Source organism: Poromitra crassiceps (assembly GCF_964638095.1).
Source record: "Poromitra crassiceps genome assembly, chromosome: 14".
Lineage (NCBI taxonomy): Eukaryota > Metazoa > Chordata > Actinopteri > Beryciformes > Melamphaidae > Poromitra > Poromitra crassiceps.
Genome location: NC_139633.1, coordinates 37,353,600 through 37,380,734, shown reverse-complemented (window position 1 = coordinate 37,380,734; position 27,135 = coordinate 37,353,600). Strand labels below are relative to the sequence as shown.

General features: G+C 42.9%; 1 protein-coding gene across 2 annotated transcripts in view; it reads left to right on the top strand.

Annotated features, from left to right (window-relative positions):
- Positions 1 to 27,135, top strand: part of LOC310789558 (NLR family CARD domain-containing protein 3-like) — a 708,349-nt gene that overhangs the window by 644,860 nt on the left and 36,354 nt on the right. Inside the window, exons 1-3 of one of the 2 annotated variants that reach the window (XM_083651197.1) lie at positions 18,951 to 19,252; positions 23,339 to 25,130; positions 25,224 to 25,397. In XM_083651197.1, coding sequence (XP_083507323.1) covers positions 18,955 to 19,252; positions 23,339 to 25,130; positions 25,224 to 25,397 — 2,264 coding nt within the window. In that variant the 5' untranslated portion in view covers positions 18,951 to 18,954. Of the gene's footprint in view, positions 1 to 18,950; positions 19,253 to 23,338; positions 25,131 to 25,223; positions 25,398 to 27,135 lie in introns of those variants that run through there. The other variant, XM_083651196.1, reaches the window with a different exon arrangement.

Genomic DNA, 27,135 nt, shown 5'->3' with positions numbered 1-27,135 from the left:
GATGTGTCCGGGACTTCAAATTTGTCACAAACCTAAGTGCACCATGATACACTGTGTCCAGCTTTCACAACGCTGTCGCAGGTGCAGACATATAAAGAATGTCACCATAATCTAATATTGGCAAGAAGGTAGCCAAAACAAGCCTCTTTCTAGCCTCAGCATAAAAACACGCTCTGTTTCTGAAATAAAAACCTAACTTCAGTCTTTTTTGACAAGAGTGTCAATATGTGCTTTAAAAGTAAGATCATCATCTATTATAAAACCTAAATACTTATATGTCGACACTCTTTCAATAACCTTGCCCTGCGTAGTCATTATGCCTGGGACAATTGGTTCCTTCTTAGATTTGGAAAAAAACATAAGCTTGGTCTTGCCTGCATTCAAGACAAGCTTCAGCTGGTGCAACTGTGCCTGAACCATATCAAAGGCTATTTGTAGCTGTTCAAAAGCCCTTATTAAAGATGTTGCACAACAATAAATGACGGTGTCATCAGCATAAAAGTGAAAAGACGCGTCTGGCACATTTTTACCCACATTATTGATAAAAATTGTAAATAAAAGTGGACCAAGCACAGAGCCCTGTGGCACCCCCTTGTGGACAGTTAAGATATCAGAGAAAATTTCCATCAAACTTTACACACTGGGTTCTATCTGACAGGTAGTTTTTAAACCAGGCAACTGTGCAAAATCCATGGTGGTCATTAGTTGTAGTTTTCAAACATGTGAAAGTGAAATAATACTAATAATTATTAATATTATTGGCAGTGTTTCTCAAGGTAGGTGGTACTTGCGCCCCCCCCCTGCTGGTGGTACTTGATCCCTGGAATCCCAATGTTTAAATTATGAAATAAACCCAACTTTAAAATCAATTGTAAAACATGTTTATCTATCAAAATAATGCTACGAATGAAAATAAACTTGTGATCATTGAAATTGAGGTTTATTTTGTTGTCTTGAGATTTAGAAACAAATATTTGTTTCTGACGGACACTATACCTGTTGCGCATGCACAATTACCTGCCCGCCCCGCATGGTTACACAAGTGGTGAACAAAGACGAGGAGGGATGCTAAAGTGGATCAAAACGGGAGGGAATCGTAAAAGAGCTGTAGTAGAGGAGAGCAGCAACGATGAAGCACAGAGGTGAAGACAGCAGCAGTCAACCCAGCACAAGTGCAGCTGCTGCAGGTTGCACATAGGCTGCAGGTTGGAATAAATTTGCCTCCTGCGTGAACTGTGCATAGCTGAATAGACTGTATTTTAACGTCGGTCATATGGTGGTACTTGGAGAGCCAACTACTTTCTCAGGTGGTACTTGGTGTAAAAAGGTTGGGAACCACTGGGCTAGTCTATTTAGCAGGATCTCATGATCGACAGTGTCGAATGCCTTAGATAGGTCTATAAAAAGACAGACTCCATGTTGTTTGCTATCCATTGCAGCAATGAGATCGTACGGTAGGGCTGCTCGATTATGGCAAAAATCATAATCACGATTATTTTGATTGATATTGAGATCACGATTATTTAACACGATTATTGACATCATTGACATTGAGAACATCATGCATTTATTGACAACACACTGGCTTTTCTTTTTAACATTGGATGTCTTTGGATTTTAGATAAAATTGAAAATAAATAAATAAATAAATAAATAAATAATAAAAGTGCAAAGATTTAGAAATAAAATAAAAACTAAAATAAATATACAGTATATGTAGGCCTACTATGTTGCAGTGAACTGCCACAACCAACTGCAACTATTAATCTACATTCAATATGTTGGTAAACATCTGAACTAGTAGTCCTTAAACCTCAAATCTAACCAAATGAGAACGCTATTGAGTAACGTTCGTTTACATTAGGCTGCATTAAATTACCGTAATTTCCGCACTATAAGGCGCACCTGAGTATAAGCCGCAGCAGCTAAATTGACTGTTTGTTACATATATAAGCCGCACCGGACTATACACCGCAGGTGTTTTAATGTTTAATTACCATATGTAAGGGTTCGTGCACAGAGGGGATTGTCGGGAAAGAGATGGCTGTTTGAGGAAGCTCCCATTTATTAACATTAACATTACAACATACGGTAACATTCACACAACAACAAATATACGGTAATCAGCCTACCAGAAAAGTCATTAATCCTCGTCTTTATCTTTTAGGCTAAGGTGCAGTACACGGCTGTAACCAGAAAAGTCAAGTCATTAATCCTCATCTTCGTCTTCTTCCTGCGTACTAAAACCACCAAAGTCCTCATCTTCAGTGTCGGAAACGAACAGGCTCAGGGTGGCTTCGTCAGCCACTCTCCTCTCTCCTTCGTTGTCGCTCTCAAAACCAACGAACTCCTCTTCATCATGCAGCAGTCCAGCCTTTCGGAACCCGTTGGTGATCGTGGATGTTTTGACACTCCTCCACGCTGTCAGGATCCACTCGCAAACTTGAGTGAAAGTTGCTTTTCGCATGCCACCAGTTTTGGTGAATGATTTATCGCCGCTAGTCATCCACGCCTCCCACTGAACGCGTAGTGCCACTTTGAACGCACGATTGACACTGATGTCGAGTGGCTGCAGATGCTTCATTGTGCCACCAGGAATCACAGCTGGAATTGAGTTTGTGCTCTTGATGGCTGCTTTCACAGAATCTGTTATATGGGCCCTCATGCTGTCCAAAACGAGCAAAGCTTTTTTTTGGCGAAAGAATCCTCCAGGGCGCTTGACGTAGCACTCATTCAGCCACTCCTTCATTACGCTTTCCATCATCCACCCTTTCTTGTTGACTTTAAATGAGATGCCGTTCGGGATCTTTTCTTTTGGCATTGTGATCCGCTTAACAGAGATCTCCGTGTCTTATCAGCGGAGACCGTTTTGAGTCCTTACCCTCATCGTCGTAACACAGCCAGTTCTCCATCTTTTGAAGCATGATGTTAGATTACAACGAGCTAGTTGTGTGGCTTAGCCTTCCAAAATGTTGCCGTTAATTTTTTAGAATGTAATACATAGAATTGGGAACGTTACATTCAATTTCATTCAGACTGTCTTTCAGGCTCAATCGCTGCCATTTTTCCCCCGGGGCGAGGGAGCGAGGGAGGAGGGAGGGTGTTTTACAGTAGTAGCTGAGAGAGCGTAGTGGCACAGTGCTCCAATCAGGTCGCGAGGCACATTTTTTGCAACATCATCCAATCAGGGTCTCGCTCTCGTAATGTCTGTCTTGCTCTCGTTCTGCCTCATACCAACATCCATAGATTTTGGAGGTCCCCGAGCGCCGTTAGCTGATAAAATCCATAGATAAGCCGCACCGTTATATAAGCCGCAGGGCCAAAAAATGGGGAAAAAGCCGCAGCTTATAGTCCGAAATTTACGGTACTCATTTGGCAGATGGTTTTATCCAAAGCGACTTACGTTTAGGTTCATAATAGGCTATTGTTAATGTTTATCTGTGAGATCGTTAGCTGTTGAATGCATATTCATGCATCATATCAATGCGGTCGCATTGTAAAGAGTGTCCTGAATCGATGACTGTGTTGTGGCAGGAGTAACTAGATGGGACTTTGTCTTTTTGTTCATTTAGCGTTATTTCTTGGTCATAGACCACTTTGTGAGTGGATTTCAAGAGATTAAATAGAGGGAGAGGTCATGTTGCGGGGTGCTGCCACGACCGCGCATATCTTGACAGGTGAGTCAAAACTCGCATCGCAATTCTATGCTGTATATTCGCATCGCTCATCAGTTACACATCAAGAGCGATGCGAATATACAGCACGGAATTGCGATGCGAGTTTTGACCCACCTGTCACAGCCACAGACTTGGAACAAACAGTGCAAGATATGCGCAGTGTAAGGACCTTTAAACTCGGCGAAACCATAGTGTTTCCACCCCACATACGTTGTTTCACCTCTCTTCTCGACCAGCGGCTCTCTTTCTGTGAAATAAGCGGGGAGGAGAAAGCCTGTGGCTCTTCACACGACAGTCACAACTCGAGCTGGTGTGCTTTGGGGGAGGGGCCGAGCAAAGGAAGGGGTGCGCTTGATTTACAACACAAGACAGAACGAGAGAGACAAGAGCCGCAAAATCGTTTGATGTCAATTATCTTGTTTTCATAATCGTGGACAGCCCAAATCGTAATCTAGATTAAAATTTGATTAATCGAGCAGCCCTATCGTACGGTGTGATTTCCCTCGTGTGATTATATTATAGCCATTGCAGGTGCTGGCGGGCTGATGCTATCTTGCTCAATACTGCATTAATTTCAAAAATCTCTGCTCTGACTAGTTAGAATAAATAAATATATTAATATATTAATATTAACACGTTCACTGCCGTGGACGAGTTAACTCGTCAAAAAAACAACAACGGTTGACTGCCGTGGACGAGTTAACTCGTCAAAAAAAAAAAAAAAAAAATTGACGGTGGGACGTGGATCTAACCCTTTTACATCTCCTATAAAAATATGGGAGCCACCGAACGTGTATAACCCATTCCACCGACCCACTAAGTGGCGACAGTGCTCTCCAGACTAGAGAAAGCCGAGCCAAAACTGCAGGGAAAAGCGTGAGGAAGCCATTCTCATTCTGTAGAATGGTTTGGCGAAAACGCTTTCGCGCTGGCGCACAACGGTGGGGCACAACGGTGGGGGGTTCCAAAAATAGACTGGGTGCAACACACTTTGAAACACCAGCAGAAAGCCCAGAATCGCACGCAGATTCATCCCAGCTCACAACCGAAAACCCAGAAACGAACGAGCCCCATCCAGACTCGCCCGAGAGCGGCCGCCAGCAGCGCAGCACAGACAGGCAGCAGCACACAGGCAGCCTGTGACAAACGCTGCAAAGCCACCAGAGACACACCCACGGAGGGAGGAGTTTGAAGGAGAGGGGGGTGGGGGTGCTGTTATGGAGGAAATTACTGTTCAGAACTATATTGTTTAGATGTCTGATGTCTCACTGATGCCAAAAATAAATGGTTAAAGTGACTGTTCTGCCTGTTCTATCGAATTTCATAAAAAGGCATTTATCTCAGCTTTCATTTTCAGACGCTGAAACCATGCTGTATTCAACTGCTAATGCCTACATAACTACTAACTCTACAAACTAACTCTTTTAGACAGAGAAAGCACACATTAGTTCTTTTGTGTTCACAAAGTCCTAGCAGAAAATAATCCTTGGCTCTTGAAAGATGAGCCAGAATCCTCAAAAAAAACCTTGGCAGAAGCTACCTACAGGATTGAAAAAACTGTTGGCAGTGAATGTGTTAAACATACAAATTTCCAGAGTGACAAAGAAAATCCTTTAAAATTTTGTGATGGACCTGGTTGGTCTATCTGAAGGAAAGTGCAGGCTATCCTGGTGTTTCTACACTCAGATATGTCAGATATGCAGCATGTTACAACATGTGATAATATGATTCACATTCACTTTTCAGCAGCCCCCCCCCCCCACACACACACACTGACTTCCATAGTAAAGCTAAATTAGATAAATCAAACTTCCACATGCAGTATTGCTCTCTCCTCTGTTTATGATTAAGTGTTATACTTTCATTTGAATGTTACATTTGTTGGTTTAATAATAACAGGGCTAAAGAAAGCAATCCACTACCACCTCCTGTTTATTTGTGCAGTATACTTTTTTTATGTATATTGTTTCTGCTGGTTTCTGTGCTAGAAGAGGAAGTGTGACTTTCAGCCCTGTTTACCAACTCACAGAAATACAGGAAGTGAAGACAGGAAACCACTAGTGATGGTGAAATGAGCAACTTTCTGAAGCATTGTGGGTTTCTCACACACTGGGTCTAAAATGTGTTGAGCACTCAGAGCTTCATATGAGATGAGAAATATCACCCTCTGCTGGTGAACAGAGTGTAGCACAGTAAACAGATGACTAGTCACAGCCAGAGCCGTGTATAGAATCAAATGGTACATTATCAGCTTCATTTTAGCATTCAAAAGTAGAGCGAGACCCCTTCCTGGTTGTTCATTGGCTAATGCTTGCTCTGCTCTCAACGAAGGCGGTCGCTTTTTCTCGTCTCTCCCTCTCTCCCACTGCCTGGTCACTCGTCCTGACCGGGCTACTCTTCGAAACTATCTGAAGTAATCATGGAACTGATAAGCTGGTCTCTCAACGCAATTGACAAAAAAAAATCCACGAGAAGCGCTGGTTCAGGGGAACCTATCTGCCCAGACGGTACTTTTTCTGCGGGCTATATTATAGACTCATGGGAGAAGTGGCGGGTTGTCTGCCTGGCGGCATTTGGACATTTGCTTCTTGGATTGAGCGTTGCCCTAGTCTATCGGAAAGTAAAAATGATGGGAGCCATTCAAGAAAGCCCAAAGCTACCCGTCATGTTAAACATGTTAAACGAGGTGGGCCGAGCCGTGAGTACTCAGACTGTTATGACTTCTGATCAGAATCGCAAGATGGATGGTGCGATTTCTGATCTGAATCGCAAGATGGATCACATTTTGGAGAAATTCACTGCTCTGCATGGAAGTGCTTAGTTGGAGACCATGTCTGGAGCAGAAATCAATTGGAATGCTGTTTTCCCTCCCCTAACCAAACATCCTATCTTGATTCCGGCGCCCCCACTCGCTTGTTGGCCCGGCAAGGCCGCTCGCAAGAAACTCCCCCTGAAGATTCATTGCAATGTAGAGCTCTACACCTCCACCCCTCCCCCGCCCCTCATGGACACCTGTTGTTGACTTTGGTCTGGGCATTTCGAGGCTGTCTCCATAGCAACCTGCTGTGTTGTCGCGCTCTTCACCCGCCGCCGAGATTTGTGTCGTGACCCTGAAAGGAGCTTCAGGCTAGTGCTGCACGATTTGGGGGAAAGGTGCGATTAGCGATTAGGGTGGACAATATTGCGATTGCGATTGTGATTGCGATATAATAAACAAGAGGTATCTAGGGATGTGCCGGCATGAGTTTTTGACGGTATGATAACCTTGGACAAAAATACCACGGTTTCACGTATCACAGACTAAAATACATGAAATATGTTACAATTTAAAATATATTAAAACTAAAAAAATAAAACAACTTGAAATAAAATTATCTTTACAAAAAAATAAAACATTTTGAGACATTTGCCTGTCCCAAACATGTAAAAAAGAAACACCAGAAAAATAGAAACTGTGTTACAGCACATAGAAGATGGCTCAGACTGGCAAAGTTAGTTACATGTCTGTCGAGTAATACAATGATACACCCCGTTTATTTATTTTGTAGCGACAGATGGCCTTAAACGCCACACTCACGTGACGCTTCTTGAGAGAGTGGTGCGGTAACGTGCATATTTCTGCATACTTTATCGAGGGACCATGAAGGCGTCATGTGACAGGCTAAACGCTAGTTGAAGCCTGGAGGTGCTGCTGCTGGCAGCTGCGACAGTGTTTTGCTATCAACCTTGTTAATCTCGCTATATTCTTCATCACAGCGGGTCATTACCCACTGTGCACTAGTTCTGCATAAGCACCTGCAGCTCTCTCCTTATTTTACTGACGTTCTCACTAATCACACGGCTGTTTACATGCGTTTCTGAACGGCAAGCTAGTTATTAGCATAGCTAGCTGTTAGCGATCATGGATGTTCTCTCTCTCCCCCTCGGTAAAATGTAACTTTGCTGCGCATAACATTACTAATTTGCGGGAGTGCATGGGAGAAGCCTCCCGCTAGTGTTGATGCCCACATTGTGATGGCAGAGAAACGTGTGTTTGCTGCGTCGCGTGTAACGTTAGAGGACACACACACACACACACACACACACACTCAAAAAGACGTGAAAAAATGATAATAATCGCACACATCGCACGTGCTGACATCGCGATTGCGATTAGATTAATCGTGCAGCACTACTTCAGGCATACTTCACACATAAACACACAGACTCAAGGACTCATATATACACATACACAAACACGCACGCACGCACGCACATCCCACCCCATCCCACCACCCTCTTCCCCCACCCAATCCCCCCGCCTTCACACACTCCCCCTAGCTTTTTGCATCCTCCCCCCCCCCTTTTTTTTTTCTCTGACACATCCAAAACTGGCGCTGTATGTTATGGCAGCCTCTTGCGTTTGTTGATGAGCTAGTTGCAAAGGGTGCAGCGCACGCTGCGACTGGCAGCAGGGAGTAGACGGTCTTTTGGAATCTGTACATATTGCAACAAATGTATATGTATTGTATAATATTGAAGTGTGCCTTTATTACTCTCAAACTAGTAATAATGTTCCGAGTGTATCTTTTAATAACCACTACTGCCTGATGTAAACCAAAGTGCTCTTCTGGGACATGTATTAAAGTTGATTGATTGATTGATTGATTGATGAGTCATTCAAAAGTAGAGCGAGACCCCTTCCTGGCTGTTGTTCATTGGCTAATGAGTCACACATTTTGGTCCTCCACTGATGCCACTCTCTCTCTAAATTGCTCTGGTGGAGGAGGCGGATCCTACAGCTAACTAGTCTGTAGCTTGAACAGAGACATGGTAGACCCAGGCAGGGGATAGTTGTAACATTTTGGACATTTCTGTCTGTATCTTGGAGCTCTTTAAAGCCAGTGCATTCAAAATTGTATACAAACTAATTACATGTGTCTGCTATCATAGTGTAGCTGTTACCTCTGCAACACACACAGAAAATGCATGGCTTAGTCTCAAACACAACGAGTGAAATGTTACAATCCACCCCATAGTCTGGGTTAGTTGTAACACACCTTGGGGTGAAATGTAACATTATGAAGTAAGGATTAAAACAAAAACTTAAGATATTGAAAGCTTTTTATTTAACAATTACATTACTTTTTAACATACAGTAACTGGTGTGTGTGTGTGTGTGTGTGTGTGTGTGTGTGTGTGTGTGTGTGTGTGTGTGTGTGTGTGTGTGTGTGTGTGCGTGTGTGTGTGTGTGTCTCAAGTACTATGTTAGTTACTGTTATATAATCAAATTTAACAAATGTGCACCAACTGAATATTAGTGTGCTTAATTGTCTTGCACTGTCAGTCAGCTCTACACTAGTCTCTCCCCAGACTCAAATATTACGTTGAATCGCTGCGCTCCGCATACTACTGAGTCTATCACTTCACAGCCACTGCTGGGGTTTGGGGGCGCGTCTAGGGGGGTGAAATTGAATGAGTGACAGGTCGTAGCAGCAATGAGCGATGAGAGAGTGGTTCGAAAACTGGGCTGTGCCTCCCATGAGTGGGTTGAGAGAGAGATCTGCAGCATGCAGTAACATAGTGTATCAGACCCAGAGAGAGCTCTGCAGCATGCAGTAACCTAGTGTATCAGACCCAGAGAGAGCTCTGCAGCATGCAGTAACATAGTGTATCAGACCCAGAGAGAGCTCTGCAGCATGCAGTAACATAGTGTATCAGACCCAGAGAGAGATCTGCAGCATACAGTAACATAGAGGCCATTTACACCTGGCATTAACATGCGTTTTCTGCCATCAGATTGCAATCAGATTGTATTTGATCACTTCAGCCTGATTCCATTTACACCTGGCACTAACATGCGTTTTAGGTGAACAGATTGCAATCCGATTGCTCTCCAGCTCGAACGTCATCCCACGCACCCCCTTTCGTTTTGGCGGGCTTATTACAACAACACGGAGCAGAAAGAAGCAGACCTCACAAACTAATCTCCTATTCAACAACGACAACAGCGAGAACAATTGAAAGAATATGTTAGCCATCCGTGAAGCTGCCCTATTGCATGGGCTTTTGTTGGTTTTTCGTGGAAGAAGCCGTCTTCAACAGCTGAAATACCAAGAACGAAGGCAGAGGAGAAATATGTTTTATGCGGCTGCTTTTATTACAGCTGTTATCAGTGCCACCACTGTCAAGGACTATCTGGGTGCGGGAACCCAGTCAAGACTGGTGGGAGAGGATAGTGTTGGGGACCTTCGAGGATGAAGACTGGGTGTCAAATCTGCGTATGCGCCGTCAAACATTTGATTTTATTTGCGATAAACTGCGACCCAACCTATCCAGAAGAGACACGCAGTTGCGCTCGGCAGTACAGCTGGAGAAACACGTCGCGGTGACAATTTGGTTTAACGTTACAGCTAACGATAGCCTGGTTTAATGGGGAAACTAGCGTAAATATGTATTAACCTTAAGGTTACGGGTATAGCAAGTTGAGGGAGGATCACAACATACCATCTTTATCATTGACAATGTCAATTTAATTCCCGTTGTCCTGTCACTGGCACTGTTGGTGGAGTCCATGCTAGCGTTATTATCTTCAGAGTCGATGACGTCCCCTTCACCTGGACAAAACGATGGCCGATCACCTAGCCTTGTACCAAGACGCTGATTACATTACACTACATCTGATGTAGTGTAATGTAATCAGCGTCTTGGTACAAGTCTAGCCGATCACCCAGCATTGCATCTATTTCTTTATCAAAAGGACACGTTGCCCTGCCCCTGCTACTTTTCTTGTTCTTGTTCTTGGCCTGTCTGTAAGCCAGTTTCAGGTGTTTAATTTTTCGCTGACATTGTAGCCAGGTCCTGTTGTGGCCATTCTCTGCCAGTTTCTTAGCCACTACTTAATAAATGGGTCGGTTGCGATATGCACTGCCACGTTTAGCTTGTATACTTTCCTCAGACCAAATTGAAAGCAGACACTTGGTCTCCTCGTGACTCCATCCACGAGTGTCTTCATCCATAGCGTTAGTTAGTCCTTGCTGTTAACGTTAGCGTGTAACGCTAGCTCTGGCTGTGTTATTTCTTTGTGCTAACTAGATAAACTTTCGCGGCGTGCGAGGACGTATTTCCGTAATTTGCAATGTAGTTTTAGCAATCCAGTAGGTGGCGGTAAGGCAACATTTAAGGATGCCAACCGCCATAAAACTGCAAAGAAGATGAAGATTATGTATTTCCGTATGGTAGTTGCTGAATGCGTTTTGAGAGGACGCATTGCATTTACACTTGTGTTAAATGTTGTCATAATGCGTCCCTGACCACCTCCGGAGGTGGTTTGGCCGATCAGATTGCAATCCTTCTTCAATGCGTTTTGGGGGTGTTTACACCTGTATTTTCAAGTGATAAAATACAATCGGATTGCAATCTGATGGCAGAAAACGCATGTTAACTCATTCACTGCCAGTTTAGGACTGCCAATATTTAGCACAGGCCAAAGATTTTCATAATTGTTGGTCATCTTTCAAGACCCACAGTAAATTATCTATTAGCACCAGAGTGATTTGCAATACCTCAAAATGAAGATGTACGTCTCTGGGTTCACCAGGAAAAAAAAAGTGAGCTTTTAGCATGTTCTGTACTCTACTTATAGCCATTTATATACACCCTGTTTTCACCCAAAATGTCTCTCTGAGAAAAGAAATTGCAGAAAATGGCATTTATGTACAGCACACAATATCAGCCAGAACTCGCTCTCAATTCTTTTATTTTGAACTGTATTGACATCAGACATGTAAATATTATTCATTATGACACAAATGACAAAAAATATATATATATATATATATATATATATATGAAGTGCTTTTTTTACATTCAACAATACAGTTTGCTCAGTGTGAGTGAGTGTACAGACAGACACACAGACAGACAGACAGACAGACAGACAGACAGACAGACAGACACACACAGACACACACACACACACACACACACACACACACACACACACACACAGAGAGAGAGAGTCCACAGAGAGAGAGAGAGAGAGAGAGAGAGAGAGAGTCCACAGCTGCAGCTAGATCGCACCCCCCCCCCCTCCTTCCCCATCAGCGTTTTGCCTCCTCTGCTGCTCGTTTTCCTTCTCTCGTTCGGGCTGGGAGTGGGACGAATGCTGCGACACACACAGGAACGGGTCCGCGGCTTGGCTTTGGGACCAGGCGCTGCTGGAACCGGATCGATCATGTTCGTCACGGGTTTGACTAGGCAATCCAGGTTCGCCCTGCAGCAAGGCAGCAGTGCAGCGCGCCGAGAGGCGTTTCAATGGCGTTTTTTCCTCTGTACAAGGAAGCGCGTTTCTCTGTTTTTCCTTCTTTCCTCCTTCTTTCTCGTTTCAAACAACAGCTGCGGTATGTGTTTGATCGCGTGTTGTCGGCTACCCTTTGAGGATAGGGACCAGATGACATGTCAGAGGCTGGGAAAGTGTTTGCTGCACGCGCTGCTCTAATAAAACCAAAAACACGTCAAACACGTCTTTGGCGTGGATGGCTATTTCTGATAACACGTCAAAGACGTATTTGGCGGTGAATGAGTTAATGCCAGGTGTAAATGGCCTCATAGTGTATCAGACCCAGAGAGAGATCTGCAGCATGCAGTAACATAGTGTATCAGACCCAGAGAGAGATCTGCAGCATGCAGTAACATAGTGTATGAGACCCAGAGAGAGATCTGCAGCATACAGTAACATAGTGTATCAGACACAGAGAGAGATCTGCAGCATGCAGTAACATAGTGTATCAGACCCAGAGAGAGATCTGCAGCATGCAGTAACGTAGTGTATCAGACCCAGAGAGAGATCTGCAGCATGCAGTAACATAGTGTATCAGACCCAGAGAGAGATCTGCAGCATGCAGTAACGTAGTGTGACCCAGAGAGAGATCTGCAGCATGTAGTAACGTAGTGTATCAGACCCAGAGAGAGATCTGCAGCATGCAGTAACATAGTGTATCAGACCCAGAGAGAGCTCTGCAGCATGCAGTAACATAGTGTATCAGACCCAGAGAGAGCTCTGCAGCATGCAGTAATGTAGTGTATCAGACCCAGAGAGAGATCTGCAGCATGCAGTAACATAGTGTATCAGACCCAGAGAGAGATCTGCAGCATGCAGTAACGTAGTGTATCAGACCCAGAGAGAGCTCTGCAGCATGCAGTAACGTAGTGTATCAGACCCAGAGAGAGATCTGCAGCATGCAGTAACATAGTGTATCAGACCCAGAGAGAGATCTGCAGCATGCAGTAACATAGTGTATCAGACCCAGAGAGAGCTCTGCAGCATGCAGTAACATAGTGTATCAGACCCAGAGAGAGATCTGCAGCATGCAGTAACGTAGTGTATCAGCGTAAGAACTCTCATGGGTCTGGCGTCGAGACTAGCTCTACACTAACATTTAAACTGAACAAATGTGCACCAACTGAACTTTAGTGTGTCCGAAAAATATTACTTAAGGCAAAAGTAGAAACAAACATAACCTTAATCCAGCACTGCTACAGCATAACATAATAGCTAAACACATAAACAGGTAACATGATGAGGTTAACCAAACACAATACAACAAACTTAAGTCATTTACGCACACATGATAAGGAGCAAACAAGGATACCACTCTCAAAGGGTAACGAATACTGAGGGTTTAAATACAGACAAGGTGGCTGAATGTAATTAGTCCGGAGTGCTGGCAGGTGTGCATGGGTGAGTGAATCAGGGGAAAGGGCAAATGTGAGGTGAGGAGGATCATGGGAGTTGAAGTCCAGGGAGTCACTATTTTGTACAGTCAGTCTTTCTCTGCCAAGACTGAGTCATACTGAACTTCAAAGAAAACATAAATACAATTACACATTTGCTTGGGGTAGTTTGTACGATTTGTTCATGTGTTACAACTGACCCAGACACTTGTAGCCATAGAGACAGTCCGCATGTCTGGGAACGCCCATACAGGCCCTAGGAACACCCACAATAGCTGGCTCAGCCTGGCTGGGGGCGTGGTCAGGGTGGGGTAAAAACCCCCGTTCTATCCATTCAGCAAAGTTAGAATTTAGCTGATAGCCCAGCCCAGGCAGACACGATCGGGTATTTAACCACCGCAGTAAACGCACATCTGAGCAGACGTCTTGTGTTCTGCTCTAGAACCCCCAAACCTGTAGTTTAGAGCCGCAGCACCGTCTTTTGGTGAGTCAGCCCATGAGACATATCGGCGGTTTTACCCCACTCGCGCGCCAGCCGTTTAACATTTTGTGGGCGTTCCCAGACATGCAGACTGTCTCTATGAAGTAGCTTACCTTACAGCTACCAGCTAAAACATTAGCACTAACAATTTGCATGTAAAATAGCTACATAGACACATAATTAAAATGAGTTAAGTTTGATGAGTTTAACTACAAAGCAGGCAATGCTATCAAAAAAATAAATTAAGTAAAAATATATACTTTCTTACCTCAAAATTAGTTTTTTCCTCCTAACATTGGCTATATCTGCCACAGGCTGCTACTTCCTCACATGTGGACTAAGGACTAAACTGAGCATGTGCAGAGTGAATCAGGTGATTCATAACTTGCTCCTGATTGGAGGAATGGAAAGTGTTACAACTGACCCATGTTACAACTATCCCCGGTCTTCCACAGTTACTTGTGTAAAAAAACGACTCTGGTAAAAGTAGAAGTACTGATTCAACTATTTACTCAATTAAAAGTAAAAAAGTACAGGCTATAAAATGTACTCAATGAGTAAAAGTAAAAAGTATTTTTACCGGATGTTTCTGTGCAAAGCTACATGTAACTGAACCTCACATCATATATTAATAATATAATTTGAAGACTATTGAACTTAAAATATCCCCTACAAACGTGTTTTTATACATCTTAAAACTCTGTGCTGTAGTTTTTCCACAAAAACAGTCAAATTATCCCATTCAAATCCTTAAAATGACATCTATTCCTCCCTCATTCATATTTGCAGGATATATGAATATGCAAATCATTAACTCATTGAGTGCCAGCCACTTTTGGAGAACGGACGCTCCCAGTGCCAGAGTTTCAGAGCGTTTTCAGTGATATCTCGAGGCCCACAGAATATTGTGTGATATTACTATGTAAACACTGAACACGCACAATGAACGATGAGACTCTATTGTATAAGCAGCAAAAAAAAGTTTATTGATACCATTTTCCGTTCTTTAGTTATGAGCCGGAGAAGATAGGTTGTTTTGAGCAAAAAGACAGGTTTCAAATTAGAAGCTGAGATATTCCGCCTTTTGTGAAATGCAGCATTTCAAGCACATTCACTGAGTCTGAAGCTAATATTTTCTGATGTAGTGACGTGGTGTAGTTGTGTGGTGCCCTGCGTGCCCCACCCCCCTCTCCCCCCCTCAGCTGCAAACTCCTCCCCACACTAACACACAGCCTAACACGCACCCAGTCTATTTTCGGAGCGCTCCGTTTTTGTGCGCCGGCTCCCAGCGCGACACGGAAATGCCAAACTGGACTGCAGGGAAAGGTTTGGCCCTTCGGCGTCGGGTGCTGCCTTTCTGGCGGCTAATCGTGTGGAGAAACTATGCAGACAGACAGACAGAGGCAGAGGGGCTCAGTTGTGGGCGCGGATTGACTGCTGTTCGCAGCCACCGTCAGCTGCAGCCAGAGCAATCTATATGGCTCTGACTGGAGCATGAGCGGTTTCTCTTTCATCACGGGGGCTTTTTCCTGCTGTTTTCCTGACTTTTCTCTAATCTGGAGAGCACTGTCGCCACCTGATGAGTCCGTAAAATAGGTTATACACCTTCAATAGCCACAATATTTGTACAGGAGATGCACGAGGCTTTGATCCACGTCCCACCGTCAAAAAACGCAATTGACGACAGCTATCGTCATTGGCACTCAATGAGTTAATCACAAAAGTTGAACTGTTGGATACAAGGTGTCTCCTACTTTATTGAAGCCTCTGGAGCACATACAAACACTGAGTTTTGAAAACACAAGACAAGATGTAACTATACCCTGCTTGTCTTGTGTTTCTTTCTCTAGTGTCTGATCAGACAACTATTACGCCAAGTAAACAAGAGACTTGGAAAAAGAAAAAGCTACACTGCCAGAGCGTCTGGCTCGTTCGAGTCTGCAGTGTTGACAACTTCAACCTCACTTTCAGCGGCATCGCTCATGTTGCTGGTTCCTCTGGCTGACATGAACATCACTATTCACAGACGCAATTTCTCAGCGTGACCGAGTGTCCGTCTCTTGTCTTTCTTATGGCAGCGTTCTCACGTTTGGTGTGTGGTTCTGATACATCGATACATGATGTGGTCTGGTGGCTGGACTGTGCACTTCTTTTCCAGGTTATGTCAACGCCCCCTTAGGAGACTGTCTAGCCAATGAAGTTTCGTAACATTGACAGAGAGCCAATCACAAGCTGACATTTAGGGGACCGGACGAGTGCCATTCCATACTATTGGCGGAGCCTGGAATGAGCTATCTCTATTCATTCTGACCCGTTTCTTCTCTGTCTTTATTTAATCATTGTTGTTGTGCATTAAAACTAAAGTAACAAGCTTGTTTTGAAAATGTAAGGAGTAGAAAGTACAGATACTTGTGTTAAAATGTAGGGAGTAAAAGTAAAAACTTGTCAGAAAAATAAATACTCAGCAGTACAGATACCCGGAAAATCTACTTAAGTACAGTAATGAAGTATGGTACTTCGTTACTTCCCATCTCTGGACCCAGGTTCCTTCCACATGTGTCATGCACTCATGAAAGGTCAGCGGTAACGAGGTCAAAGTTGAAATAATTTGAAGTTGGAGCGCAGCGCTCGGTGGCAAATTTGAACGCTGTGTATTTATTTTATTTTGTGACGAGCTTGTTTTGAAAATGTAAGGAGTATAAAGTACAGATATACTTGTGTTAAAATGTAGGGAGTAAAAGTAAAAACTTGTCAGAAAAATAAATACTCAGTACAGTACAGATACCCGGAAAATCTACTTAAAGTCGAACTGAACCTGTTCGTCACGTGCATAATGAGTCCGTTTCAGACTGAAAACATAGTTTGTCTAAGATGACAGCTTGAGAGGCGGGTCATAGTATCATGTCGATGATTTTATTTGACAATTCTGGGGACTGGATTGGGCTTTGGCCAATCCTGGCGTGTTACGCCTCCAAATCGAGTGGGATTCAGTGTGTTGTGGCGCTCCCCTCGGGAAGAGCCTTTTGACGGGAGGAGTGGATGTCAGCGACCCGCAGGCAGCCAGCTGCCTTCGTGTTGCCGAGTGGAGAGTGCAGCATGTCGGCCTGGAATCTCCGAGGTGCGACCCCGCCCTGACAGCCAAGCTCTCGGATGCGCGCGCCATTATCGCTGCTGTAACGATACGATATCCCTGGAATGCGCGTTTTAACGAGCCAGTTACATTTCTTTACATTCTTAGGGATTATAGTTTTTGTTTTTTGTTCATGTTTCTAACAATTGGCCAAGTTAGTAGTTAGTTTATGGGATAGGAACTCTGCCAGAAGAGAAGCACTAGGCGCCATTTTCGACTTCATTTGGAAGAGAACATTATCCAGAAATGAAGATTTGATTGCCAGCTGCATGTTGTGATATGATTGGTTGAAATGGGGTAGACATTTGATAGTACTGGGGTGACGTCAGCAAACTGTAAATTACTGTTATCAATGAAATCTTGAAAAACAAACTTTTGATGTGAAAAAGTGTGAAAAACTAAAGAAATTAGATTGTTGTGATTTTCTTTGCAAACATTATTAAATAGGTGCACTGCATACCCAGGTGTTTGAACTAAAAGAAAAGAAAAGTCATTCTTGGGTTCAGCTCGACTTTAAGTACAGTAATGAAGTTTGGTACTTTGTTACTTCCCATCTCTGGACCCAGGTTCCTTCCACATGTGTCATGCACTCATGAAAGGTCAGCGGTAATGAGGTCAAAGTTGAAATAATTTGAACTTGTAGCGCAGCGCTCCGTGGCAAATTTGAACGGTGTGTATTTATTTTATTTTGTGACGCTAAGTGCAGGGCCGTAGCTAGCTATGAGGACGGGGAGGTCCGGACCTCCCCTAATATTTCAGCCTGCCAAAAAAAAAAAAAAAAATTTTTTTTTTTTTTTTTTGCAGGCCAGGCCAGGCCACTCACTGAACAGCAGGCCAGGCGCCGCCTACTGGTTTACTAGTGGTTTTATTACTTTATTCAGGTTTAAAGTGGGTGCATCTCATTGTAAAATTGGACTTGGCCCAAATTGGGCTTCAAACGGCCCAAATCAGGCTTCAAACGGCCCAAATCTGGCTTTAAACGACCCAAATAGGGCTTCAAACGGCCCAAATCTGGCTTCAAACGGCCCAAATTGGGCTTCAAACGGCCCAAATTGAGCTTCAAACGCTGAATAATGACATCACAACAGTATAATCCTAATGTTGATTTAAAATGATATATTACTCTAAATATGGCTTAAAAAGGGGGGAAAAAAACCTCAAATCTTTTTTCGGCGGCGCCCTAACGGGCGCCGCCGAATCCGCCTCCCCTTGCTGGACCTCCCCTATTTCGGAACCCTGGCTACGGCCCTGGCTAAGTGTAGCACTGCTGCTGTACCATTGTTTTCCCATGGAGAGCAGTGACGCCCAATGATATGCAGCAGCACTCTGCTCATAGGAAAACAACAGCACACCCGGGGGTGTTGAGCAGTTTTACAGGGGAGCATGTAGGGTTTTGTCCTTCATGTGACATTTTTGGCATTTGGACTTTCAAACATTAATCGTCCCTAATTAAAAATCTGGCTCTGCACGGTCGCACATAAGATGGCATAGCTGTGGCCCAACAGAATTTGCTCACTCACACACAGAGATTCTTATTATATTATTACTATCATGATTATTACTTAGACTACTCGACTCGATTTAGCACCTCTGTGGAGGAACGATATATAAGCACTGCAGTATAAACCGGAAATAAATTTTACACCACTAATTGACAGTATTATGAGCCACACAATAGAGAAGAAGAAAAAAGAAGAGAAAACTGCAAACAATAAAAATAAAACATTTGCCATTTACCCCCCTTTTGTTGTTGTTGTTTCATAGTCATGATTCATATCTTAGCTGGTTGGCTTGCTTCCAGGATTCAAACTTTATGTTCTGAAACAAATGAATGGGAAATTCACTTCCTGGAACCAGAGCCATTCAAAAGTGAGAACTGCCAGTCAGATGAGGGCACTATTATCTGCAAGCTCACAGTTACAGGATCAATAGTATGGTCAACTAATCCTATAATGTCTTCTCGTCAGGGAGCAACGATGGCGACACCTGTAGAGCTGCTCTTGGGAACTTTGGATGATTTGGGAGATGACGAGTTCAAGAGGTTCAAGTGGTTCCTGCAGCAGACTGGCATCCTAGACATCCCAGCCATCCCAAAGAGCCGCCTGGAGAAGGCAGACAGGCCGGACACAGTAGATCACATGTTCCAGACCTACAGCGAATACACTCTGGAGGTGACCAAAGAGGTTCTGAGGAAAATCCTCAAGAATGATCTACTGCAACGATTATTAAACACCAGTTCAGGACCCGAAGGTAAGTAATGGGACAATTATAAAATGGGACTTTATGCAAGCATGCATCACATAAAATGATTTGTAAGATATGACATATATGACAAAATTATTTAAAAACACTTTTTGCCAACAATGTATATAGAGTGTGAGTCCACAGTTAATCACGATTAATCGCACAATTAATTTGATCTGTTGTAAATCTACCTTAAACCGAGGTACCTTAAACCTGACATTTTCTTGTGCCAGTTAACAACACTTGAGAGCTTTGTGCAAACATACACTATTGCATGGGGAGTAGCTATTATCATTAGCTATTATCATTAGTATGGGTAAGTATTTGGCCATTGGTATTGGTATTATTGCTAGTAGTTACTGGGAATACGCAGTAACTAGTCTGTCTATGCTGTCTCTCTCAAATATATATATATATATATATATATATATATATATTTATATATATATATATATATATATATATATATATATTTCAATCATGAGAGACCAGTGGGTAAAGTTTAACAAGCGAGCTTTATTCACGAATGGCATGGCGGTTAGTTCTATGGCACGAAATGGCATGGCAACTAATTCTATTGCATGGCAGCATGGCAACTGATTCTTTGGCGTAATGACTCCGTGGTAAGATGACTCTCTTCTTGTGGTGAGAGAGGAGGGCATCTGCTCAGACTAGGATAGAGAATCCCCCCCTGTAGGGAATTCTTCAGGAGTCAAGACGTTGGTGGTGGACTGGGGAGGTGGGTGGGGCGAAACGCAGCTTCAGAGGAGGGGATACGACCTGCCCAGGTACAGCGACCATGGAGGTGAAGGATCAGGGAAAGAGGATGATGACGCGCTGTCGGGGTGTCACGATACACTAATTTCACGATACGATACCATACACGATATTGGGTTCACGATAACGATACGATACGATATTTTAACAATATTCTTTTTAACAAAAGTAAATAATTTTTATGTATTTATTTATCATTTATTTAAAGGAGAACTTACCTCCAAAACACTTTTTTTCAGCTTTTAACCAATATGACTTTGGGGGTGATGTGTGAAGAATGCTGGTCAAAATTTCCACATTTGTGACCAAACTGTTGCCATTCTGCCATTTGTATCATTTTTCAGCAGCATAACTGGCATAAGCGCCCTGTAAGGGTGGAACACTGCTTTTTTTTTTTGCCCGCAAATGAATGGGATATTTGACACGTCGTGACGTCACGATGAACCAAAGACTATGGGATTTCAAGATAGTTACTCCACTACTCCCCCTGTACCCTTTCGGCTCCTCACAACTCCAAGCCTATTCCCATGATGTCACAAGCATTTTCCTACCAATATGGTGCTAGTAGCTACAATACAACCAGCTCATTGGACGTTTGTGTCACTTGACCAGTTAACACTAGAACCGCCACTGTGGTCAGTGGGACCGTTTTGATATTTTCAATGCATGTAACTATATTTCAATAAAAGATATGACCCTGCCTGTCCATGACTTTTCCTAAATATGTGTTTTTTACTATCTATCTACGTTTTAAAGTTGTGTCATGAAAGGCAAGAGAGTAATAATAATTTAATCCTTGGAGCGCCATCGCGGTCACAGAGACCAGTGCAGTTTGTGAATGGAGAGTGTAGCCTATAGCGCAGCCAGTGCACTTAGCAGCATCATATCTCTCTCCCACTTTCCCCATGCAGATCCCTCTCTCTCTCTCTCTCTCTCACACTCACTCTGCTGCTTGTAGGGAGCCGATCTCTCTCTCTCTCTCTCTCTCCCCCTCTGCCTGCTTGCTCTCTGTGCTCAGAGCAGAGAGAGCACAGTCTGACATTTCCGCAAACAAATCTCATCACAGTTTAGCGCACATGTAAAATATAACGCTATACTACGACGTGACAACGTGACAACGCTGCTCTAAACACATCGGCTACTAAAATATATTTCCCTGCATCTCATACTGAGAGATTAGATCGGTATTGAGTTTGGACAGACTGAATCCTCCTGGTCCCATGCAGGAGCCTGTTTCGCCAGCCAGGGTCTGGGAGGAGGGAGGCGGAGAACGCAGCCTGCAACTGCGCTGAGAGGAAAACTTTTGCACAACTTTTAACAAGAATCACGAAAAGCCCCCAAACTAAAATTAAAAAGGGACTTTGTGGCAAGTTGGACGAGGGAATGACGTGGAGAAATCTCACATTGTGTTACCCCAGAGCGGGGGGTTTGTCCTATTGTGCGGTGTGCTGCGGTAAACGAGCCTCGTGTCACTATGCTCTTATCGATAGATAGACGCCACACACACACATGGAGAAAAATAATTAAATTTCTATTTCGCCACTGAATTACCAAATTGATATTACTTTCAACCATTTTGAGCAACGCTGCTTCCATACAGGCTACCAGCGTTGGCTAGTTGTTGATATTTATAAAGATATTGCTCCTCTCAAATAAGTTATTTTCGAGGCGGTGGGCAAACTGTAATGGCGTCGATTTCCGGAAAAAAATCTTGACTTGAACACAGCCAAAGAGTTTAGTATAGACAAGAGCATATGTCATTTCTTGGTTTTTTCCATAGGTATTTTCAAATCACTGTTCTGATACATATCTAGGGGGTAAGTCCTCCTTTAACCATGTGAGTCCCATTGAAATCGAAACCTCTTTTCAAGGGAGCCCTGGGAAAATACTGGAAAAATAGTCTTTCATTTGAAATACACAAAATACAAAACAAATGCTGTTTTTGGAAATTGTTATTATAATAACTATAAAACAACATGGAAGATAATGCTTCTCTTGCAATAGAATGTGTCACACTGTCACAAACTAAATGTTTGTTGCATGGTGAAAGAAAAATAAAGTAATCTATTTCTTAAATAACTCATGCTCAATGGTCCCTAAACTTATGTACCCCTTGAGCTGTTTTGCCATCCCAGTAGTAGTCTACCCCCTCACTCGTGCGTGTTGATTCTGCTAAATTTGTTCTATTATTATTCAGGAGCAAAAAAAAAAAAAAAAATTTTTTTTTAACGATATCATTTTTTTCTGACGATACGCATATCGTGACGTTTCGATATCGCGATATATCGTGCGTCGAAATATCGTGACAACCCTACGCGCTGAGCATGGCTATATGTACTGCCACCTCATAGCCTCCGCAGTGACGTCAAATTGGCATGTTGACAGGGGCTGATTGGCTATTGAGGATGGGGTGATGAGTCACACGTCATAACGGACGTCACACTAGGATTACACTTGACTAAGGCTGGGAGCTGATGCCTATTGTGATGTGAGGTAACATGACTGGTCTTCATCTTGAAACTAGGTCGAGACCAACATATATATATATATTACAATCATCTGTCTCTCTCTCTCTGCCCTCAGACCGTGGCAGAGAGAGAGAGACAGGCAGAGAGAGAGAGACAGGGGGAGATAGAGAGAGGGGGGAGAGAGCTGAGACAGCTGCTCTTACCCCTACTAATGATAATAGCTAATGATAATACTACCCATGCAACAGTGCATATTTGAACAAAGCTCTCAAGTATTGTTAACTGGCACAAGAAAATACCAGATTTAAGGTACCTCCGTTTACGGAAGATTTAGAACCGATTTAAAAAAAGAGTGTGATTAATTTGCGATTAATCGTGATTAACTATGGAGAATCATGCAATTAATAGCGATTAAATATTTTAATCGATTGACAGCCCTAAATGAAATGTATATAGAGTGTGAGTCTACTTTCATTAGTATATGTCCAGACAATAGATTTGTGAAGAGCGGCAGGCTGCCATTTTAGTATAGAAAGTATCTGGTTGTTCAACACAAAAGTTGCCAACACAAACAATAAAGCACAGATTGTAGGAATTATCAGCACAGTGGAAAAGTGTCTTTAGAGAATCTGATTGGTTGCATCAAACTCCCTGTTGCATGACCCTCACCCTAACTCCCTGTTGAGTAATAATAACTGACTGTACAACAGCTTATACCTTCAACTCCATTAAACGCCAGGATGAGCTTACTAAATAAATTCATGTTTAGAATATGGACATTTAACAGGAAATATTAGCATTACTCATAATTACTATACCATTCTCTCATTGTTGTCTGTTCATTCAGAGACGCTTGCCGAGTGCCGGAGTAAACACAAATCCAACTTGAAGAAGAAGTTTCAGCGTTTGTTTGAGGGAATCACAAACTCAGAAAAGTTGGTACTTCTGAATGAGATCTTCACAGAGCTCTTCCTCACAGAGGAAGAGACTGGAGAGGCCGACAATAAACATGAAGTCAGACAGATTGAAACGGCATCCAGGAAACCACTGAGCCCAGAAAACACAATCAAAAGTGAAGACATCTTTAAACCCTTACCTGGAAGAGATAAACCAACCAGAACAGTGCTGACAAAGGGAGTGGCTGGCATTGGGAAAACAGTCTTAACACAGAAGCTCACTCTGGACTGGGCTGAAGACAAAGCCAACCAGGATATGCAATTCATATTTCCAATCACTTTCCGAGAGTTGAATCGGCTGAAAGATAAACAGTTCAGCTTGGTGAAACTTCTTCACCACTTCTTTCCTGAGACCAAAAAAGCAGGAATCTGCAGGTTTGACAAATTCCCAGTGATGTTCATCTTTGATGGACTGGATGAGTGTCGGCTTCCTCTAGACTTCAAGAACAATGAGTTCCTGGATGATGTTACAGAGTCGACCTCAGTGGATGTGTTGCTAACAAACCTCATCGAGGGGAATCTGCTTCCGCTTGCTCACATCTGGATAACCACACGACCTGCAGCAGCCAGTCAGATCCCTTCTGAGTACGTTGACATGGTAACAGAGGTGAGAGGCTTCAATGACCAACAGAAAGAAGACTACTTCAGGAAGAGATTCAGAGATGAGGAGCAGGCCAGCATAATCGTCTCCCACATCAAGAATTCACGAACCCTCCACAACATGTGCCACATCCCAGTGTTCTGCTGGATCACTGCTAAAGTTCTGAAGCATCTGTTGAACACTCGTGACACAGAAAACCTGCCCAAGACCCTGACTGCGATGTACATCCACTTCCTGGTGGTTCAGTCCAAATTGCAGAACGTCAAGTATCATGGGAAAACTGAAACAGATCCGCACTGGACACAGAGCAGCGACATGATTCTCTCTCTGGGAAAACTGGCTTTTGAGAAGCTGGAGGAAGGCCACCTGATCTTCTATGAAGAAGACCTGAAACAGTGTGGTATTGATATCAAAGCAGCCTCAGTTTACTCAGGAGTGTTCACACAAATCTTTAAAAAAGAGGAGTGTGGGATGTACCAGGACCAGGTCTTCTGCTTTGTCCATCTGAGCATTCAAGAGTTTCTGGCTGCTGTTCATGTCATGGTCTCATTCATCAACACTGGTGTCAATCCACTGTCAGAAGCCTCCAGGTTGTCTAGGCTATTCAGAGACAGATCAGCAGTAAAATATCTCTACCAGAGTGCTGTGGACAAGGCCTTACTGAGTCCAAATGGACATCTGGACTTGTTCCTCCGCTTCCTCCTGGGCCTTTCACTGGAGACCAATCAGGCTCTCCTACAAGGCCTGCTGCCACAGACAAGAAGTAGCTCACAGACCAATCAGGAAACAGTCCAGTACATCAAGAAGAAGATCAAGAAGAATCCCTCTGCAGAGACAAACATCAATCTGTTCCACTGTTTGAATGAGCTGAATGACCGTTCTCTAGTGGAGGAGATCCAACAGTACCTGAGATCAGGAAATCTCTCCACAGTCAAAATCTCCCCTGCTCAGTGGTCGGCTCTGGTCTTCATCTTACTGTCATCAGAAGAAGAGCTGGACGAGTTTGACCTGAAGAAATACTCTGCTTCAGACAAGGCTCTTCTGAGGCTGCTGCCAGTAGTCAAAGCCTCCAATAAAGCTCTGTAGGTTAATAACTGGGTAGATCAAATATATTAAATAAAATATATATACATTTTTAAATGTGTTGTATATCTCTCTCACCAATTCTTCTTCAGGCTGAGTGGCTGTCAGCTGTCAGAGAGAAGCTGTGAAGCTCTGGCCTCAGTGCTCAGCTCCCAGTCCTCCAGTCTGAGAGAGCTGGACCTGAGTGACAACATCCTGAAAGATGCAGGTGTGAAGCTGATCTCTGCTGGACTGAAGAGTCCACACTGTAGACTGGAGACTCTCAGGTCAGTATTCCTCTTCGTGTTCAACAGACAACCATTTAAATCCTGCTTTACATACACGTTAATATCAGCAATTATCACACGGCTTTGTTGAATGCTTGATTCTGATTGGTCGATCACAGCATTCTACAGTCTGTTATTTCTGTGTATCAGACCATTGCTTATAACAGACAATTCTGATGACAGACTCCGGAGGCCGTGGGTCATATCAATCTGCAGAAAGAAGTCCAGTAAATGCTGTTTCTTTAATAATCAAATTAACAATGGGAGTGCCTCTCCTAGTTACATTTTGATTTCTTTAGTTAGTAACCGTGTAATAAGCTGGATGATGTACAGCTCACATAAACACATATCATGTAGAGGATTATCTCTGTTCATGTCATTTTAAAACCAATTGTGAATCCAATATTTAGCAAGACTTCCTAGTCTATGTGAATTACTTTCCATGATATGTGAATTACTTTCCATGATATGTGAATTACTTTCGAATTACTTTCCATGATATGTGAATTACTTTCCATGAGGACATTTCATTGTTTCCTCTCCTTGGATTCAGATTCAGATTCAGATTCAGATGACTTTATTTATCTCAGAAGGACAATTCATTTTCACAGCCTACCCAACACCTTAAAAGCTCACAGGCGAGGAACAAATACTCCTGACAGACATGACAAGACATAACGTAACAGCATGACATAATAAACTAGAACGAATGCAACGCGGACTTATGCCTCCGCCATTAGTTCATTCTAGAGTCCAAATCGCCATTTGAGGCAAATTGGAAGAAATTCTGTCAAGGCGCTCCTGAGATGTTGCGTTACAGAGTTTGGAAATTGGGTGTGTGAGGTCACAGTGACCTTGAACTTTGACTACCAAAATGTAATCAGTTCATCCTTGAGTCCAAGTGGACGTTTGAGGCAAATTCAAAGAAACTCCATCAAGGCATTCCTGAGATATTGCGTTAACAAGCTTGAAAATGGCATTCGAGAGGTCACAGTGACCTTGACCTTTGATCACCAAAATGTAATCCGTTCATCTTTGCCCCCAAGTCGACGTTTGAGCCAAATTGGCAGAAATTCCATCAAGCCGTTCTTGAGATATCGCTTTAACGAACTTGGGAATGGCAATAATACGTATTTATTAATGGTGCATCTATCATTTACAAAGTATGAGAATACAATAATTAAACACATTAGAGATTAGGTTATTAATCAGGAATAAAATGTTTATAACTGTGTTACTAATGCTTAGTGATGTATGAATAATGCTTTATAAATGATGAATTCATGATGAATTATGTATTTAATAATGGTTTATTAATACTTTATAGTGTATAGTTATTATAAAGTGTTACCACATTGGGTGCTGCTCAGTGATTTTCACTGCACAGTGAGGTTATCGTTTCACAGCACACTGTGGGATATGTCGCTAGTAATCACAGTAACGTGAACGTTCACAATCATGACCACTAATCATTACATAATGTTAGGCAAACAACAGATGACTAAATAAATGGTTAATGATAATTGAATGACAGCAATAGCCAATGAGCTGCATTGAGTCATTCGGTTAGAAATCCATGGTGCATCATGAGAATACGGCACTTTAACTCATTCATGGCCAGTTTAGGACTGCCAATATTTAGCACAGGCCAAAGATTTTCATAATTGTTGGTCATCTTTCAAGACCCACAGTAAATTATCTATTAGCACCAAAGTGATTTGCAATACCTCAAAATGAA